Source organism: Thrips palmi, unplaced genomic scaffold, assembly GCF_012932325.1.
Source record: "Thrips palmi isolate BJ-2018 unplaced genomic scaffold, TpBJ-2018v1 HiC_scaffold_3, whole genome shotgun sequence".
In the NCBI taxonomy this organism is placed as follows: domain Eukaryota; kingdom Metazoa; phylum Arthropoda; class Insecta; order Thysanoptera; family Thripidae; genus Thrips; species Thrips palmi.
Genome location: NW_023144630.1, coordinates 10,886,119 through 10,907,289, shown reverse-complemented (window position 1 = coordinate 10,907,289; position 21,171 = coordinate 10,886,119). Strand labels below are relative to the sequence as shown.

The 21,171-nt window shown below is 43.6% G+C and overlaps 1 protein-coding gene across 1 annotated transcript; it reads right to left on the bottom strand.

Moving 5' to 3' along the window:
• Nucleotides 1-169: 169 nt before the first annotated feature.
• LOC117648197 lies at nt 170-1,830 on the bottom strand. Its single transcript, XM_034390537.1, has 4 exons — nt 1,800-1,830; nt 1,194-1,229; nt 815-892; nt 170-527 (listed from the first exon to the last, which is right to left on the bottom strand). Exons 3-4 carry the CDS (start codon nt 888-890, stop codon nt 214-216), a joined length of 390 nt encoding a protein of 129 aa, XP_034246428.1. The 5' UTR covers nt 891-892; nt 1,194-1,229; nt 1,800-1,830; the 3' UTR covers nt 170-213.
• Nucleotides 1,831-21,171: the final 19,341 nt, after the last annotated feature.

Genomic DNA, 21,171 nt, shown 5'->3' with positions numbered 1-21,171 from the left:
TAAAACAGTTTCTATAGAAACTGAAAGATACAGGTGCAGGAAAGTACTCCACATTTTTAAGACAAATCAAACATAAAACAGTAGAAACTGAAAGATGGTGGTCCAAAGGCACACTAAAAAAGATACTGTCTTAACAGTCAAAATAGTCGAATTACTACCCAAAGTGACTAGAGGACTAAAAACAGAACAACAAAACAAAATAACATTGTTCAGTTAACGGGCATATTTGGGAGTTAACAAATGACTTTCGTCACAGTACTGTTTGCACAGTGGACTGGGACACACTTTCCTCCTACGCAGCCAAGGCAGCATGCAGGACTCGCAGACAAAGTGGCCGCAGTCCCTCAACATTTTATCTGCCTTTTCCTGGGCGCAGATTTGACAAGCAGCTGGTTTTTGCACTGGCAAGGGAAACTGCAGACCTTGGGATGCAGGCTGGTATCCATTGCTGGATGAGGGTCCAGGCATCGAGGGAGGCGCAAAACCTGGACCACTGGCCTGCCCTTCCCATGGCAGATTGGAGTTGCCTGCAGCAGAAAACAACAAAGTCATGATGAGTTATCACATGAAACTGCAAAGAACATTTGCAAGTTGCAATAATCCAATTCAGAATCACATTTAGAATCTAGAGTCTAAAGATGAGCACCACAAAAAAAGGAGGATAAGGAAAGAAAAAGTGATTTAGCTTGCCCCCTCCCCCTTTCCCCCAATTTCTTTAAAGATACTACTATTATGTACTGAAATAAAAGATAATACTGGGGTGGAGACAGAAGAAAAAACAAGAGGAAACACACATGACAAATTAAAAACTTACCAGAGGGACCTTGCCTTTGCCAAGAAAATGACGGGCCTGTTGTGATGTTGTGAATGTTTTCCACTGGTTCCTCCATCACTGTAACAACATAAACATAAGTTCAGACATGCCACTAATTAACTTGGAACTTGTATAAATAAAGCTCCTTAGAAAAGTCATCTCTGCTCTTTTTTAAAACCCTTCGAATAGCTGCTGCAGCCATACTTAAGCAATTGCATACAAACAGACTTTATAAAGTAGCTTATGCTCATGATTGAAATGTCATGAGGAAGAGGAATAAAACACGTAAACTTATCGAGTAGACCCAACTTGCTTTAAAAAGATAGAGCACAGCATTTGTTTCAAAATAATTATCAGCATTGTTAACTTAGAAACCTACCTGACACAGGAGGTCGGCTTCCTCTCGTGCTGTTAACAAGGTAGGTTTACGCCAGACCGCGTCTTGTCGTAACAGGCTTCGCGATGTCTCGCTGCCTGTTCCTCCAATCCGCGCCTTGCGTACCTACCTTGGCCTGCGGCGCTAGCCTGCCTTCGGCAGGCCATGGCTTGCCCATCGTCGGTTACTTCTTGTTGCATGCTGGGGGGCTCCGCCCCGCAGCCCGCAGACCCCCCTTCATTCCAGATAGAGTTGCTTCATCCACAGATAACGCGATCTCTACCCTTGTTACTTTTCAACTAGCCGGGGCTGGAGGGCTCTGCCCCCCTGACCCCCCTTTCTTCAAGGCAGAAGGCATTTGCCGGCAAAAAACTCGATTTTTCGCCGTTTTTTAGGTGTTTTTCGGCTATAAAAACTAAACCAGTTGAGCTAGGATAGAGAAATTTCGCGTGTGCCGAGCCAAGGACATACCCAAAAAGTGTGCAAAATCTCAGCCAGATCGGCCGAGCCGTTCAGGAGGAGTAGTGCTGACAGACAGACACACAGACAGACAGACAGACAAAACTTTTCAACCCCACCGAGTAACGGGCTTCGCTATCGCTCAGCCAATAATAGATGTGAGAAGGTTTTGAGCCTGGTTCATATCTGTGAAAAACAAACACGACATTGGATAACAAGGTAGGAGCACATCAACCCATGTCAATAGTATCTTCACATAATTACCATGGCCAATCAGATTGACATAAATGTTAAAACAAGGTAGGTTTACGCCAGACCGCGTCTTGTCGTAACAGGCTTCGCGATGTCCCGCTGCCTGTTCCTCCAATCCACGCCTGGCGTACCTACCTTGGCCTGCGGCGCTAGCCTGCCTTCGGCAGGCCATGGCTTGCCCATCGTCGGTTACTTCTAAATTGTTGCATGCTGGGGGGCTCCGCCCCCCAGACCCCCCTTTATTTCAGATATAGTTACTTCATCTTCAGATAACACTATCTTGACCCTTGTTACTTTTAAACTTGCCGGTGCTGGGGGCTCTGACCCCCTGACCCCCCTTTCTTCAAGGCAGAAGGCATTTGCCTGCAGAAAACTCGAGTTTTCGCCGTTTTTAGGTGTTTTTCGGCTATAAAAACTGAACCAGTTGAGCTAGGATAGTGAAATTTCGCGTGTGCCGAGCCAAGGACATACCCAAAAAGTGTGCAAAATCTCAGCCAGATCGGCCGAGCCGTTCAGGAGGAGTAGTGCTGACAGACAGACAGACACACAGACAGACAGACAGACAGACAAAACTTTTCAACCCCACTTGAGTAACGGGCTTCGCTATCGCTCAGCCAATGACGATTAATGGTCCTTCTAGGAGGGGGAACTTCGTTAGTAGATGGGGTGCCTTGGTTGGTTGGGGGGCTCTGGGGCCGTGGTTCCGGATCATCAATAACAGGATCTGCAATACAATTATTAAAGATTATTATTTGAATGAGCAACGATGTGCAAAGCATTGGTGTTATAATTAACAGGCATGGGGAGGGCGTGTCAGAAGCGTGCCAATATCAAGCACAAAGACGTAACCTCTCCCTCATCCGCATCTAACATGGACCAAAGGAAAGGCACAACCAACTTGATTTTCAGGACGAGTAGTTCGTTAATATAGGAAAAGGCAAAATAGGTGGCCCACTGTGTGGCCCGACAATGGCGGCGGGAGACCCGGCTTCAGGGCGTCAGGCGGTACTGCTCTCTCGGAGCATATGCGTTTCCACGAAAACTGTGACGGCATGGTGGATTTGTGGGAAAATTTTGAAATGGGGGTTGAAGCAGATGTTAAAGAGCACTGATCGCACGACTGACACCTGAAGACCCGTCCATGGCGGGGCGGGGCATAACGGCCGTCACGTACGCCCCCAAGGCTTCGGAACCATCAGCCACAACCAGCTCGTAAACTACATTTATTGGCTGAGCGATAGCGAAGCCTGTTACTCCAGTGGGGTTGAAAAGTTTTTCATGTCTGTCTGTCTGTCTGTCTGTCTGTGTGTACTACTCCTCCTGAACGGCTGAGCCGATCTCGGTGAGATTTTGCACACTTCTTGGGTATGTCCTTGGCTCGGCACACGCGAAATTTCACCATCCTAGCTCGACTGGTTCAGTTTTTATAGCCGAAAAACACCTAAAAAACGGCGAAAAATAGAGCTTTCTGCAGAAAGATCACTTCCGGCTGGGAGAAAGGGGGAACAACTCTTTTTAGAATGTAGGGGGGTCTGGGGGGCGGAGCCCCCCACCATTCAACAAGTTAAAAAATAACCGACAATGGACAAGCCATTGCCTGCCGCAGGCAGGCTAGCGCCGCAGGCCAAGGTAGGTACGCCAGGCGTGGATTGGAGAAACAGGCAGCGAGACATCGCGAAGCCTGTTACGACAAGACGCGGTCTGGCGTAAACCTACCTTGTATTGATTGGCTGAGCGATAGAGCTAATTTATTTAATACGTGCAACGCCTTCCCATGACCCCCTCCGATTTTGACCAAAATTCTTTTCTGAGATGCCCTTATGGTAAGAAAAAACATCCTAAAATATTAGGTCGCTAAAAAATTTATTGGCCGAGAAAACCAATGTTTTCTAAATTTGCCACTTTTTTTTACCTAATTTGGGAGCTTCTTTACTACTCTGAGGTTTTTGGTGCTAAGTGGCTGAAAATCAGTATTCTTATGTAAAATTGCCCAAGGAACAAGAATATGGTCACAGATTTGATCTACGACCGATATCTTGAGAAATACTTACCCAAAACGACCAAATTGTACTGAAAATACCCAAAATTTGGGGAAACGGTCAAAAATATTTTTTAACCACGATCCGTTGACGCCATCTTGTAGAAAAAGAGCTAATAAAGCTAATGAGCACACGCCCAGGTTCGTAGCTCAAACCGTTTGGAAGCTGTAAGGCGTCAAAGTTGGAGGTTTTTTTGAGGGGGCCTGAAAACCGGCACTTTTGACCTCTGCGCTCAATGTCCGGCACCCGAGCCGTACCAGCCATGATCCTTGCTTTCGAGGTGAGGTATGCGTGCGCGGAGTCAAGAAGAGGGTGAAGCGGCACAGCGTTTCTGAACAGGGTCCTCTTTAGAGCGCCTGAACATCCGAGGGTTGGTAAGCTCACCCAACGGCGCTTGGGAAGCACTTGCTGCACCGTGGGCTCGCTCGAGGCCACGGAGAATGCCATTCAGTGTAAGTCTAAAACTGTCGCCCTCGACAAGCTTCGGATTCTGTTGGCTGCCCCTTCCTTCTCTCTCTTTCCCACATGGTCCAAAGCCGTTGCCCCCGACCCCTCAACCTACCCCCAATACCGGATATATTGTGTGTTGTTTCAGATGAATTTCAAGCTTTTTGTCGGAAGATGTCGCCCTTTGGTAAGCTTAGGAAGTTTTTCGGAATCTGTCAGTGTTTCCCCGGCGGTTTTCTCGCTTTACCAACCCTGAGGGGTCGGGGGCGAGGGGTTTGAAAAGTTGGGAAAGGGTGGAAAACAGCAAGGGGCAGCCGACGACTTGCGATTCTCTCCCGAACCTTCCTGAGGGCGACAGCTTGAGACCATTACCGAACAGAAGCTTGAAAATCATCTGCTTAGGATCAGGGCGGGGAAAAACTGGACAGGGGAAGAACTGGACACCCCACATTTTACTTCAATTGCCGTGTACTGACCTGACAACTGTCGTGTAATGAACCGCTGATGCCACAGAACAACTTTTGATAGTGGTTATTCCTGTGCCTACGGTATTTGAAGTAAAATATGGGGTGTCCAGTTCTTCCCCTGTCCAGTTCTTCCCCGCCCTGACCCTAGGTCAATATAACGAACAAAATCTTACATATATAATAACAGTACTTTTTATTGCTGTGTAAAATGCTCTTTAACTACAGACAAGTCAATAACAGTCTGAGAGTGCGGCCGACAGCTCGAGGGCAACGCAAGGTTCACACGTTCACACTGGTCAGAGAAATAAGGGGAGTCATAGTAAAGTAAGGGAAATTTAAAGAGGCGTTGGAGGTCAGGGAAAACCGTAATTAGGTAAGGGAAAATCGCAACCAGTGTACAAAAAGTGTACAGAAAAGGTTGTAATTATGTCGACTTGAGTATACCACAAACCACCGGTAATCCCGTCAGACCCCCGGTCCCGGAGTTATCCCGTGAGATATTCTTGGCAAGTCCCTTGCACCTTCAACGCACAGAGAGAAAAGGGGCATCGAAGACGATAGTCAACGGGCGTCATTGTCCCAGCCAAAGGTAGAGATTCTTACGACCGTGATAAAAGCTCCCTGCCCACCTCGAATGTTCACCCAGGGCCCTCGTGCTCCCACAGGCCCCGTGGAGAAGGCTATTTGTGAGACTAAACTAGCTCCCGTCTGTGGATGCGCCACAATATCTAATGTCGATGGGTCGCTCCGGGTCCCTCGAACAAAGATCGATCTCCTTCTTAACCGCTCAACGCGTTCATTTTGAAGTCCCAGAACAATCTCTACGTTTTGATTCCACACAAAATTGTTTCAGATAATCATTCTCTAATATGTTTGAAACGTCACCTGGAAAGTATTGTTTGAGTTGGATGCCTGTTGCGAGAACCACAAGATAAAGAAGCGGCGAATGCAGAAACGGCCTAAATGGGTAACGGTCTTTGTTTGAGCGACCCAAAAGACATCGGTCTTTGATCATGGGACCCATCGATGTGTACTTGTACTTTGAACACGTCTAAATCATGAGTTCTTTACAAGTACGAGTCTATATGAGTGTACTAAGTGAAGTACGCTTCTAAAGCGCTTAACTTATCTATCGCACTCCGATGCGTCCTTAAGAAAGCTCTCTCACCTCACAAGCTAAACCCTATATAGATGTATACTTACCAATGACACTCCCATAGGTGTGTACTAAAATCAAATTAAATCTGTGGTGTTACACAGGAAAAAAAGATTCACCGATTCGGTGACGTCTGGGCGCCAAAACGAGAATATTACAAGAACAGCGACACCCTCAAACTGTTCAGGCGGCCCTCTGTTTGTTTTGGCGACGCTCGGTCTAGTTTCGGTGGCGCTCGGTCCGTTCCGGAGCAACCACCTCACCAGAACGGCACTGCAGTCACCCTCCCGCCAGCGCCTTTAATCGTCGTATTAATGTGAAATAGGACACAAAACAAGTCAGGGGCTGTCAGTAATCATTCGCGTGACTCATCAAAGCGTAACGTTGCCGGCGGGCACGCACAAATATGCACAGACAGCTCAAAAACAGTTGTTGTGGTCATCCTAACCTCTCTGGCGGAACACCACCCGGTGACGCAGGTTACCGTTTTGGTGACGGACCGTCGCTGGGTTTGTAGGGGTACCCGTTTCGGTGAGATTGGATATAAAACGACCACCAAAACAGCGAATCTTTTTTTACTGTGTAGTGCAGATGCACGGAGATTCCGAACGCTATGAATATGGCACGCATGGTGCAATGCACTGAGATATCGCACCATACCTGCAATTCCACAGCCATATTGCACCTTCGTGCAATGCATTACGAAAATAATAATACATGGGATTGGGAGGGCATCACACTTCATGTGCTGTGCAAAAGCATCGCACCAATTCACGCTATATTCATAGCGGTTGGATTCTCAGACACTTTAAGAACTAGCCATGTGCTAAAAATCAGGTCACTACCCGTCAACAAACGTCAATTTGGGCATATTTTCAGTTATGCACCCAAAAGATAGGCAAACGCCTGTACCGCCGCTCTGCAGGGGGGACACCCTGGGCTCAACTTCTTAAAATGATCCTTGGGGTTAGTACAACAACGGTACCAAGTATCCGGTATCACATTTTGCAAGGTAGTACCCACTAACCTCCGGACTAGTTCGTGCCGAGTGGAAATTCCTGCTTGAAAAAAAAACGTTTTTAGTGAAAAACGAAAAAATGCTCAACTTTGGAGCTGCACAGCGCCTAGACCGTTTGAGCTGCAAACCTTGGCGTGTGCTCATTGGATTCAGCGGACCATTTTCTACAAAATGCAAGTTTCGGAAAGCCAAAAAAAGTAATTTTTCCAAGTTTCCTCGAAAGCTGTTTAAATTATTGTAATTTTTCGACTTTTTCACAAATATCTCAAAAACTATTGGTCGTAGAGTAAATCTGAGGGCATATTCTGGTTCCTCGTTCAATTCTTCATAAGGATGCCAATTTTTAAGTCATTCGGACGAAAACTGTGTTTGTAGGACAAAATACCCAAAATGCCTGCAAAATGGGCAAAAAAAACACAAAATGCACCATATCTCCGAAACGAAACTTTTATCGGCCAAACCAAAAGTGGCCGATTTTTACTTTATATGAAGAGAACTTACCCACAAAAAATCAGAAGGATCGGACGACATCAATGTAAGGGGTGGCTTTTCTTAAATAAAATTGCTCTGGTCAAATTTCACTGTAAGACATTTAGAGAGTAGGGCCGGGAAGTCCATCCCGGAAGACATCATGGCACGAGCCTTCAAAAAGTGCTGCAGTAGCAACAGCCTGGATGGCAGCGATGATGACGTACTTTGGCAAGGTAATTAGTAAAAACTAGAAACTAAGCGCATTGAATTTAGCTTAATTTTCGCCACATTATCGGCCCGAATGTTCCAGACACCGGCGCTGCCGACGAGGACGGCGAGGATGATGCCAGCGTCGACGGGGACGTGGAGTCTCTCTCATCATCCGACAGCGAGGACAGCGACTCTTCGGCCGTTACCGATGAATATGATGAATGACATGACTATTATTGATTTTGACCATTTCTAGTCCTTACTGACTACTTAAATTTGTTCATTTTTAGTTCACATTAGACTTTATTTTAAAGAATGACTCATTAAAGATTTTTTTTATTTTGCATTTTCTATCACTATTTTTGTTTTTCGTCTAATATGTACACCCGCAACGCGAGATGTGAGCTTTCCTACCTACGCACGGTGCAAAAGTAGCAAAATTTGAGCATTTAGAGCGATTTTTCACTCTTTACCCGAATCTAAGGCGCACCTCGAATCTAAGGTGCACCCCGATTTCGGACCTCAAAAATCGGAAAATAGGTGCGCCTTAGATTCGAATAAATACGGTATTCTATTTTTAATTGGATCTCACAGTCTGTAGCCATTCTGGCACCCCATCATTATGGTTTCCTTAGCTCTGTTCTCAAGTTTTTTTTAGATAGGTGTTAGTTTTTGAATATGCTATGGTACCAAATACCTGAATGTTTGATAGGTTTTGTACCTTGTTTGTCCACATTTCAATAGGAAGTTTCTCGACTGTGGAAGTTGGGCTTCTATTTATGAGATAAGTAGCTGTTTGTACAGCCTCTCCCAACATGTAGAGAGGCAATTCTGAATAATTCAGCATGGCTCTTGCCCTCTCCATCAAAACTCTGTTCATCCGTTCTGCTTTCCCATTCATTTTTGGGCAGTACGGTATAGTGTAGTCCAGGATGATACCTTTCTGACTGCACCAACTCTTCAAGTCTTTGCTAAGAAATTCTCCTCCATTATCACATCTGATGGTTTTAACTTTGAGATCCAACTGATTTTCACTTTGTGTCAAGAAATTCTTAATGTGCTCAGCACTTTCGCTCTTCTGAGTCATACGGACTGTTTTTATCAAGTGTGTATAATCATCTAGTATGAGTAAATAGTAACTCTTGTTGTCATACGTTTCTGGACTTATTCCACCACCTACATCAATGTGTACAATTTCTAGAGGCTTATTTGCCCTTTCTCGAACAGTGTTATGTGGGATTTTAATTGCGTTAGCTTGTGAGCAAACTGTGCATACTAGTTTTACGTCTTTTATGGGTATGTTGAATTTGATCCCTTTCCATAGGGTTTGTAGTTTGTGCAAGTTTGTCACCCCAAGATGTCCCATTCGGCGGTGCCACAGTATGAAATTATCAAGGTCATTTTTGGTGCATAGAGCAGTTTTATTCTCAGCAAGTTTGCAGTTTAACAAATCAACATAATAAAGATTGGAGCGCCTGACTCCTTTAAACAGAATCAACTTCTCTGGAACGACAATTGGTTAAATACAATAAAAGGTGTGGCATATGTAAGAAGACTAACCACACTGAAGACAAATGTCACTTTAAAACAGCTCAAACAGTTCCAATGGCACTAGCAACTCTAGGGACACTAAAGAGGGCAACAAGAGACAGAAAACTGATGACAAGGACAAGAAGGCTTGCTTCATGGCTTTCAAGAATCTGGACATCCGCAACAATGATCAAGAGGACAAAGTGAGTAAAACAGTTTCTTTTGTCGTAGATAGTGGGGCCGCAGGCCACATATGTGATAACTCTAATCTACTTCTCATTAGAAACTTTAAACGCAGTAATGTAGGAACAGCCCAGAAGGGAGCATCTCTGAGCTCTCCATTTAGTGGTGACATTGATTCCGAAAACTGTTAACTGATCGATGTGAATTATGTTCCAGGAATAACGAAGAATCTACTTTCCATAGCAAGAGCAACAGATGCCTGGACATCGGTAATATTCGACAGCGAAGCAGTAATTTTTTGTCCGTTGATTTACAAAAGTTCCTGTAGGAAAGAAACATTTACAGTGCACTTTTGGACATTCCCAAAAACCTTCGTAAAATATTCCGTTGTAAATTCACAACAAAATTTTTACAGTGCAAGGATCTTGGATGAAGACTGGGGCACGCCACCTTCCAATTCCCACAAAAAAGGAGTTCATCACGGTCACTTTCACCCAAGAAAACTTGTCTTCGGTAGTAAATGACTGTAGACCATTAATAGAGGCTGATAAATTTTCCACCTCACCGTCCCTTCGACTTGGGTTACAACTGGGGCTGGGGCTTGCCAACTTTCAATTTCAAAAAGAAGTTAATCAAGGTAACCTTCATCTAACAATACTTGTCTCGGTTAGTAGATGATTGTAGACTATAAATAAGATTAATAAATTGGTCACCTCACGGTCTTTGCACTTGGGTAATACCGGGGCTTGCCAACTTCCAATTTCTATTAAAAACAAGTATATACAGCTGTCGTTGTTTTCTTTCAAAGATTTATCATTGACTGTGAGAAACGAATAAGTGTTGTGCCGAAATCATCCGTCTCTCTGTGGGAAAGAAAGGGAAATTGTGTCGTTGCAAGAAACCGCCCGATTCGCGTGCCTGTTTCAGTGATAGAGAGGTAAGGTTTTCTGAGTGTCTCGTAAATTGTTATTTTCTGTTCCAGTTGGATGTTCCACTCGGCGTCCTGCGCGAAAGAAACGCCAGATGGGAGTTTCATCGGTGTATTATGTTTTCTGGAAGATGAGAAGAATCGTTTAAATCGTTTGCAGCATTTCATGTGCTCTTTTCTTTCCTGTTGCGGACAGTTTGGGAAAGACTTGCGCCCGGCAGGGGACCTATTGAGCCCTGTGATGAGGAGGAGGAGCCCACTGAAATAAGTTGTCGTGAATTTACGACATATTTGACGATGAATGCTTCGTAATTTTAAGAATGGCTCGTTTCATGCTTACTATGAAAAAGTCATAAATGAACAATTATGAACCTTTCATAATTTTGTTGGAAAAAGTGCTTGAAAATGTTCGAAAGGTATTCAGATTTTACGAACCATTCATAAAATAATGAACCATTCATCGCTTAATTATTCCTAAATTAACGATTTTTCTATGGGAAAATACTGTACAATGGCTCGTACAAAAATCTACGAAACATTCATAAATATATGAATGATTAGTAAAATTATGAATTATTCATACAACATTATGAAACATTCGTAAAATTACGAATGGCTTGTGATGCTGTAACGTAAAAATTGGGGAATGAAACATTCGTTTTCTGATGTTTATGAGTTATTCATTATTCGAACGAAGCATTCATAAAATAATGAGCGTTTCATTAAAAAAATGAATGATTCGTCGTGAAATTATTCGTAAAATTATGAATATAATGTGAGAAAATACTATACAGGAATGGTTCGTAATATTACGACTTTTTTTCTTACAGTGCCGGCGGTACGATTTAACTACTTTGAACAAGGGCGGCCTGAGTTAGAAATTTTCGAGGTCCCAGAGGAGGAGCCTGAAGAAGGAGAATTGGTTGACGCCGGTGTTCCATGAGTGCGCAGATCCGTGCGAGGACGAGTCTGTTCGGGCTCTGTGCGTCATGGCCCAGGAGCTGCTGAAGGCCCCCCCCCCTCCAAAACTTTTCAATGAAAAGTGAAAAATGGGTCCCTTTTCCCTACCGTTCACTCTAGAGCGACAAAACCTGGTATCTTCAGGTAAAATGACGAGAGGAATCCGAATAGAATATGCCCCCGGAAGGACCGTAGCCTAACTCCTTCTATCCTTAATCGTGATTTTGAGCTTATTTTTCAGGCACATTTGAGGCTTTGGTGAGGGGTTTTCCAATCGAAAAATCGACTTTTTGAGGGTGCAATCAGTAGGTATCTGACCCTACTTTTAAGTTCAAGTGCCGAAAGTCTGGGGTATGGCCCTCGTTTTCGCTCCACAGCCCGTTGTAAATTAAAGGAATCGCCAATTTGACCCATTTTGAGCCAAAATGGCACATATTTGAGGCCATATTGCAGGAGATCGGCACCAGATACAGAGGTCTGCCAGGGCTCATTTGAAAGCAAACAGTGCACTTCCACTACAGATATATTATCGAGGCTCTTAGAAAAATGGCCCCTGTCGCTTGTTGTGGAGAGGAGTCCTTGACTCGTCCATGTACTGGTTATGTTTGTTTATTAGCATTATTTCTATCATTGCAGGCCACGTTGATACGCAAACCAGCGACGGCCCAGGTGGTGCACGACTTGGACCGGTGGTTCAACATCAACAAGGGGCTTTCCATTGTTGCACCAAGCAACCTCAATGATTTTTTGTTGCCCAGGCTGTCATGCCTGGAAGCTGGAAAACAACTGCAGTTTTGTTTTGTTCTCTCCACAACGTCTTGGCAAAACGACAAGTCGTCGGACCTAGGCCCACGACGCTGCACCTCGACGTCGGGCACTCCAGGGACGCGCTACGAGCAACATTGGACGGGTTCTGGACGACCCCTGGTCCAAGCTTCATGGAAACCTTTGAGTTTCCTCGCCGGACATTTCCGGTGCGAACTTTGAGACTCGCAACAAGGCGTCGAACCATCGAGGTCAACAAGGCGTCGAACCATCGAGGTCAACAAGGCGTCGGATCATCGAGGTCAACAAGGCGTCGGATCATCGAGGTCAACAAGGCGTCGGATCATCAAGGTCAACAAGGCGTCGGATCATCGAGACAACAAGGCGTCGAACCATCGAGGTCAACAAGGCGTCCGGTCAACGAGATCAGCAAGACGTCTGAACATCGAGATCATCGAGAACATCGAGATCTACTTTTGCCATGTATATTATTATGCCATTTAAAATTTTGTAAACTTGTAATTATTTTTGCAATTTATTTTATCACTGAGTATTGAATTTTAATATTATCCTTTGTATGATTAGTACATCTGAACCCATTAATTACTTGTGAATTTGTATTTGTTTATATATTTTGCAATGTTTCGAAATACTGTACAATTTTGATATTTTTCTCCTTATTGCTACATTTCATTATTGAGTTATTGCTTTACTACTTATTTAGTTTTGTAATTCTGAACTTAATTTTCCTTAGTAATTTTACTACCGTAACAACTGTATTATTGTTAGCAACCTTTTAGTTGATCCAGGAAGCGGAAGAAGGGGATAACTCAATTTTGGTCATTTTTCAGGAGAAACAAAAAAGTGTTAGCAGGGAAAACTAAAACAAAACAAATGAATGTTGCAGATGTTAATAATTTCAAAAAGCATTAGTAAAATTTTGGAAAAAAAATCAAAAGCGTAAGGTCACTCCGTAGAGGATTTCTGCGACTTATCACTTTCCGCTGAAATGGAAAACAGAGTCAGCTCACCTTATATTTCCTAAACCAAGAGGAATTTTGAGACAAGTCAAGTGGAACAATAGTCTGCATAAAGTGTATGTTACTCTGGTGTATTTTTTGGACTTAGCTCTTTTTTCCAAATTGAAATTTAAAATTAAGGGGGGGTTAAGTTGAGTTGATTCTTTTTACACTAGATCCATAAAAACACAAGTTGAGTTATATCCTTTTGCCAATTTGTCAAACGGACTCATGTAGACTAAGGTTGAGTTATCTCCATTTTCCAATGAAATTTAGACTGTAAAAGGGATTAAGTTGAGTTATACCCTTTTTCCATGTGGATTTTCTCCTAAACTGCTTGGAATTCAGTCAAATAATTTGGTGTTATGATGTAAACCATTCTAAGGCACAATAATAAAATAAAAACTCAATTTGGGGATAAGTCAAGTTATTCCCTTCTTCCGCTTCCTGGATCAGTTTACCATGTAATTGTTAGAACTTTTTACCTTTATTCCCATTTCACATGCCAATACTGTTTACCATACTCAATCCATTTTATCAGACTGCAAAGTTTTCATAATTACCAAAAACCACCGATGTACACTAAATGAAAACAAACAATTTTGAATTATATGCAACACGTCACACTCACGCGAAGGGGGTATTCTGAAGAGAGGAGGCTCTTAGCAATTAAAATTTTGTCATTTCATTCCAAAATTTTTGAGGAGGGGACGGCATATCACAGACGCACTGCCCAGGTCACACTGGTCAATGCCTCTGCGATGCGCACGCGCCTCTGCAGCGCTCAGCGCGCTGGCTGCCGTGCTATCTGACGCGCGTGCCTATGCAGAAAACATAGGCCGCGTCGCCCCGTGTTAAATGCCAGCTAACCAACACGACTGGCAGATAGGTTGCCTAGTAATCAGGCGTTAGCCAGCAGTGCTGGAATAATCTGATTGTCACCGGCCTGTGGCCGATGCGTTCACCTTAGATGTTAGGGATTAACACTAGAACCGCTGACTTTTTCGTATACCTAGAACCGCGGAAGGGGTCATTTTGACCCCCCATTTTTTCTGCCCGTATTTTTCTTATTTTGCTCATGTTATGGGCCCTTAACGATGTAAAATGATGTATCTGAGATCAACAATGATATTTTGAATTATATAGGGCCTTAAAAGGCCAAAGGTAGGCAACCCGCATGGCACGAATAACCTGTTTTGCTCCTTTTCTACCATTTTTGGCCCGTCCCTTGTATTTTTTTTGTTAAAAAAATGACGGAGGGACGGAGTATGATCCATGCTGTGTGTCCGTCCGTTCGTTCGTCCGTCTGAGGACTTCCCGTGGTCCGATCTTGACCAAATTTGATATGCAGCCTACTTGGGTGACCCTTAAGAACCGCCCGCTGGCAGCAAATGCGATCCGACCCCCCGGGGGCGCTGCTGCAGGTGCATCATGGTCTACCTTAGGTCGAGGAGGATTTCGGTAACGGATACAGCTAGAAGAGCATGAAGGGAAATTTTTGGAATCGGGGCGACGAGACAAAACCAACGGTAGCCAGTTTCAAGCGAATCGGAGAGGTTTGAACCCGGGTTCAAATCCCAGTGGGGTACATTTAGAACATTCTTTTTATTGATTTTTTGCATTGTTGTTGATGTGTATGAGGGTGCTGATCAAATTTTATGCTGATCTAAAAACATCTATTTTGACCCCAGACTCAGGTTCAAGTCCCGTCCGGATTAAAAATAGGCAAAATTTAAATACATTCCTCAATGTACGGGACGGGCCAAAGTTGCCGATGTATATGGCAACTTTTCCTGTTATTCAGTGTGGGATGGGTACTAAGTGACGTAGATTTTTTTCCAGATGATACCTTTACACTTGAAACGTATCTTAAAAATATTAGAACATAAAGGTGTCACCGTGCTTTTTCTGCTGAGTCCAGAAACCAAGCGGTATCCTAAAAATAATACAATAATATTAGGGTGGTGGCTGCCGGGCGGGATCGTGAGTGTCGCATGGCAGGCAGTCTGCTCGAAACATCGACAATACCTCGCGGGTACAGCGCGAGCGGCACCGGCCAACAATCCCCTGTCCCCGCGTACAGTGCGCATAGAACAGCAATAATGTCTCACGGCTCGTCCGGTGCAAGCCACAGCTCGGCTCGCACCGACATTGGCCAGCTCGCTTAGGTCCATGTATATTATTGGGCTATCTATTTTCTCATACACAGTTATAAAAAAAACCCGAACTACTACCTCGAAGAAAACCAAACGAGTATCATCTACTTTCCTTAACGTTCGTTGAATGAATTTTTTTTTTCTACAGACAGATACCTTACGCGGAACACACGCATCTTGCATACATTTAGGCGTTTGCTCGGCGGGTCGCCTACGCCGTTGGCCAAGTTAGGTCTCCCAGGGCAGTCCATAGCACTCCCAAATGATTCACCACTAAAATTGACGCTTGTGACGCTTTTTTATTGCCAAAATTCGAACTTCCTGAGTGCAAACAATACAGGGGTCAAAATGACCCCTGCCGCGGTTCTAGGTATATTGTTGTCCTACGCCTACAAAAATGGTCCGACAGCGCCGAAATTTCACTCAAATGTTCTTTTCTGGTATTTATAAAAAGTCAAAAAGCCCCAAATCCGAGAAGAAAAAAATAAGTCAGAAAAATTTATGACGAAAATTAAAAGGGGTCAAATTGACCCCTTCCGCGGTTCTAGTGTTAAGCACGTGCCTCCCTCACGGAGCCCCGACTCGGGAGAAGCTCCAGTTAGTATTCTACGAACCACCGTCGCGGAAACAACTGAGCCCTCTCCGCCGAATACCCCGTCCGCGAAAGTGTCCGCGTGTGCCCGAGTACTCAACCAACCCGTGTGTCGTTACTTCACCCCTTCACGAACCCGTAGAACACGCTGCGGCTAGACGGTTACGCGAGTGATCAGTGCAGTGAAACCTAGTGACTGAGGACCAAGTGCAAAGCATCCCTCGACCCGGTTTGACCCCGCGGCGAGCTGGATTAGGCAGCCTCACACAGCAAACCCCACTTCACCTCCGCAACCCCCGGCCAACGTGTGATAGTGTACGTACGGTGGCCAAAAAGATTCGAGATGGAAGTGATTTCTGGAACATTTGAAGAGATGTATGGATATCCATCGGTCGGTGGTTGTATAGACGGATGTTTTATTAATATTACTGCACCAATTGAACAACCGCAGCAATATGTAGGTAGATCGTCACCACGATTATTCCATCACCTTGCAAGGTGTGTGCGACCACAACCTTCTCTTTAGAGACACTCTACAAATCGAAGAGTGTACATGGTATGCTCTAACTGGAGCATGCCTGCAAGCACGCTCTAGCTAGCGCATGCCTGCCAGGCATGCACTAACTAGTGCATACATGCCATGTACACGCTAACTGAAGCATGCATCTAGTGCATAAGGGATAGGGAGTTGTCTGCATCAGGAAGCGTGTACATGGCATGTATGCGCTAGTAAGTGCATGCTTGGCAGGCATGCACTAGTTAGAGCGTGCTTGCAGGCATGCTCCAGTTCACTGTTCGGGATTATTTTGTGAAATTACGATTAATTGTCTGTTAAATTTGTACCACGAACTGCTCGTAAATTTAAAAAACGATCTGATCATCCACCTTTTTTTTGTCAATTTACAAAAATATTCTTAAATTTACTAACTTAATCCTCAAATTTTGGTCGTTTCAGGCATTTTTTTCTTCCTGTATAGTAAGGAAATAACGGACGAAAACGCACTTTTTCAGACTTGCTTTTACAATCATACTTGTAAATTTACGATTTCACCTGTAAATTTAAGAAGCAGTTTGTAAAATGATGAACAGATTGTCAATTTACAATTTTCTTTGTAAAAAAACAGTGCAGTTCGTGGTACAAATTTAACAGGCAACTATTCTTAAAAATAAAGCTTCATTTGTAAGAAAACAAGTTTACGCGTTATGAAACGAGAATAGTCGTAAGATAACGATTTTATCAGTAAAACTACGATCTTTCGTCAGTAACAATAAGATTTCATCGTAAAATTACGAATTTATTCCTAAATTTATGAGTAAAGTTTGTCGAAAATATTACAATTGTTCATGTCATGAATCTTGTAGTTAATTTACGAATTATTATTTGTAAAATTACAACACTAATTGTTGGGATTACTGTTGTAAAATAACGACTTCTCTTAACAGTGTTAGAGCATACCATGTACACTCTTCGATTTGTAGAGCATTTATGTCGGAGAGCCTGGGAGTGCAGGAGACAAGCGGAATTTTAAGAGAAGTCCCCTCGGGCAAAACATCCTCAGAAATGAATCTCTTCTAGGAGATAAGTTCCTGCTTGGTGATGGAGGGTGCACTCTGACTAGCAAGGTAAGGGATGCAGTCAAAGATACTTGCAATTTCTGGTGAGACGTTTGTAATGTTATCTTATTCCTTTTGGGTGGGGTGTGTCGTATTTCAGCTCATTATTCCATACAGAAATCTTGGTAATCTTACCCGACGTCAAAGGAGACACAACTTTGTCCTTTCCCGATGCCGTGCATCAATTGAAAGGTCCTTAGCACTCCTGAAGGGTAAATGGAGGAGATTGAAATACTTCCCTTCCTACTGTCTGGATTATGCCCTCGACCACATAATGGCACGTGTTGTACTCCACACTTTCCTTATTTTGGAGGGAGTACCTTATCCAGTGAGTATTCTGCATCACGCTAAACTGATGTTTCTTTACTGACTTTTATGGGGGTTACCACAGGAAGATTGTATTGTATTGTATTTATTTCTTAGAAGGGTACATATACATTTGCAGATGCACAATTCTGGGTCAACAATAAGAGTATGAAAATAAAAATAAAAGACAATCAACATTTAGAATTCAGAAATATCATAGAGTTCCCTACTTATGAGGTACTTTTTCAGTAATTTTTAAACAGATTTTTATTATCCCTGGTTGACTTAATTTGCTCTGGTAATTTGTTGAAGTAATAAGAGCCCATGTAGGTGGGATTGCATCTAGAGATGTTACTTTTAAACAGAGGCAAGTAGATGTCATGGCAGGATCTAGTCTGATAACTATGGACATTGTTATTTAGTTTGAGAACTGAAGAGGAGAGACTAACATGGAGGATGGTGAGATAGATGTATATTAGGGTGCGTCGATATGCACGACTTTTCAGATGCAACTTTTGGATAGCACTCAAAAGTTTCGTTTTTTTGTGCTGATTCCATAAATGACCTCGGTTTTGCGATAGGACAACTCCTCCATGACCCTACCGGGCGTTTTCTGCCAAAAAGCGGAGTTTTTGTACTTTTTCTTGTTTTTTGGTTCCACATTCCATCCTTAACTGTCGGGGCGGCTGTTGCACGGTCGGATGGTCACCGCCTACACTAAATACAAGTTTTGCAGCTTGGCTGGACCACCGTACACCTCACATATGTGTCCCAAAGCTCAATTTTCATACTTTTTTAACCACAATTTTTTTAATTTTTCCCCCTTTTTTCAGCTTTTATGGAGGATTGTACTGACCAAGTCTGTCTATACCAGAGGTTGTATAAAGGAGTGTAGGGGCACATAGAACGCAATGCAGTCGGTGGACGGGGGCTGGGTAGGGAGGGGGAGGAGGGAGGGAGGGGAGGTACAGGAAACAAATTCCCCAAAACGGCCCAAATAAGCTGCTCTTGCCGAGCGTCACTGTAATGAAAGGTCGGAAAGTGGGACATAAAATATTTTATCGTTCTAACTGACTAGACTTAATATAGAAAGACGTATTCTTGTGAAAAAAGTGCCACATGACCATCCATGCGACACAGGGACGTCATTATTGAAAAAGAAGTGGTAAAAACGCCGAATTTATAGATCTTGACGCCCATGGCCTTTGCTGGTTGATGAATCCGCGGCTTTTCTCGATGCCTACTGGTTGAGGGGTAACAGGACAACACGTGATAACATGAGGGTCATCGAGCCAGGTGGGAACTCTAGATATTTGGCCTCAAAGTACACACTTTTCCAAAAAAAAATAAAAAAATCCACCAACAATGCTGTTTTTTGACAAATTCGAGCCCCTGGCTTCGGCTCTGCGGCAAACCCACAACTTTTATCGACGTTAACTCGTAAAGGGGTACAAGGACAACACGTTTCATTATTAGAAGCATTGAGTCAGGTGCGAAACTAGTGATATTTGGCCTCAAAATTTATGATATTCTGAAAAATCTACCAAAAATGCCGTTTTCTGACAAATTTGACACCTAGCATTATGCCCTATGGTGAATCCGCAACTTTTCTCGACAAGAGCTTGTGGAGGGGGAGGACAACAACACGCTTGAGGTTCTCAACCTCAGGTCAATGCTTCGAATGTTATAACGTGCTTTCCTGGTACTCCTTTACCAGTTGACGTCGATAAAAGGTGCGGGATTGCCGCAGAGCCAAAGCCAGGGGTTCGGATTTGTCAAAAAACAGCATTTTTGGTGGATTTTTTTTTTGGAAAAGTGTGTACTTTGAGGCCAAATATCTAGAGTTCCCACCTGGCTCGATGACCCTCATGTTATCACGTGTTGTCCTGTTACCCCTCAACCAGTAGGCATCGAGAAAAGCCGCGGATTCATCAACCAGCAAAGGCCATGGGCGTCAAGATCTATAAATTCGGCGTTTTTACCACTTCTTTTTCAATAATGACGTCCCTTTGTCGCATGGATGGTCATGTGGCACTTTTTTCACTAGAATACGTCTTTCTATATTAAGTCTAGTCAGTTAGAACGATAAAATATTTTATGTCCCACTTTCCGACCTTTCATTACAGTGACGCTCGGCAAGAGCAGCTTATTTGGGCCGTTTTGGGGAATTTGTTTCCTGTACCTCCCCTCCCTCCCTCCTCCCCCTCCCTACCCAGCCCCCGTCCACCGACTGCATTGCGTTCTATGTGCCCCTACACTCCTTTATACAACCTCTGGTATAGACAGACTTGGTCAGTACAATCCTCCATAAAAGCTGAAAAAAGGGGGAAAAATTAAAAAATTGTGGTTAAAAAAGTATGAAAATTGAGCTTTGGGACACATATGTGAGGTGTACGGTGGTCCAGCCAAGCTGCAAAACTTGTATTTAGTGTAGGCGGTGACCATCCGACCGTGCAACAGCCGCCCCGACAGTTTAGGATGGAATGTGGAACCAAAAAACAAGAAAAAGTACAAAAACTCCGCTTTTTGGCAGAAAACGCCCGGTAGGGTCATGAAGGAGTTGTCCTATCGCAAAACCGAGGTCATTTATGGAATCAGCACAAAAAAACGAAACCTTTGAGTGCTATCCAAAAGTTGCATCTGAAAAGTCGTGCATATCGACGCACCCTAATGTATATGGAAGGGGCAGTGAGTAGGTTGAGCTTTATAAAAGAGTTACGGCAGGTATGCATGGGAGGAAGGTTGAGTAGAATTCTAATAGCATCCTTCTGGATACTGAATACCTTACTGGTATGGACCTTAGCAGCACCACCCCAGACGATGATACCGTAACACAGATGTGAATAGATAAAAGCAAAATAAGCTTGTAGCAATGTTCTTCTGTCAAGAATCTGTGATAGTTGCCTCAATAGAAATACGTTAGATCTGAGTTTACTACAGAGGGATACTATACATACTATACTATACATGAAGATGCTGTACCATTGAACATCGATGCAAGGCAATTACTGCGCCAAGCAAAAGCAGGTGGCATTCTAAGGAGGGACTTCATAGCTGCCCTCATAGATGCCGAAGTTGAAGTTGAGTATGTGAATGTACAAGTGACGATTATTAAATCAGTATTTTGGTGAATTGTTGACCGTTTTCATTCAACTTTCATTCTTGGTTTGTAAAATAACTTCCATTGATTGAGCCCTGTGTGAGACCAGATGCTCTAAAGTACACTCCCGACAAAAATTAGCGGAACGCTTTTTGTCATCGTAATATTTTCTAAGTCTTTCGAGCTAGGAAGCTGAAATTTTGTACACGGGTGCCCCTACTACTTCCCTCGAGGCCTGCGAAGTGCGTAGCCCGTGCGCCTCCCCTAACGGACGGCACCCACCCCTTAGTGCGCGAGGGTGAAAAAAAC

Excerpts from the sequence above, each read along its gene's own strand:
- LOC117648197 (XM_034390537.1), bottom strand. The coding sequence starts at position 890 with ATGGAGGAACCAGTGGAAAACATTCACAACATCACAACAGGCCCGTCA. Across the intron at positions 528-814 it reads GCAAAGGCAAGGTCCCTCTG|GCAACTCCAATCTGCCATGG; the intron begins GTAAGTTTTTAA and ends TTTCTGCTGCAG.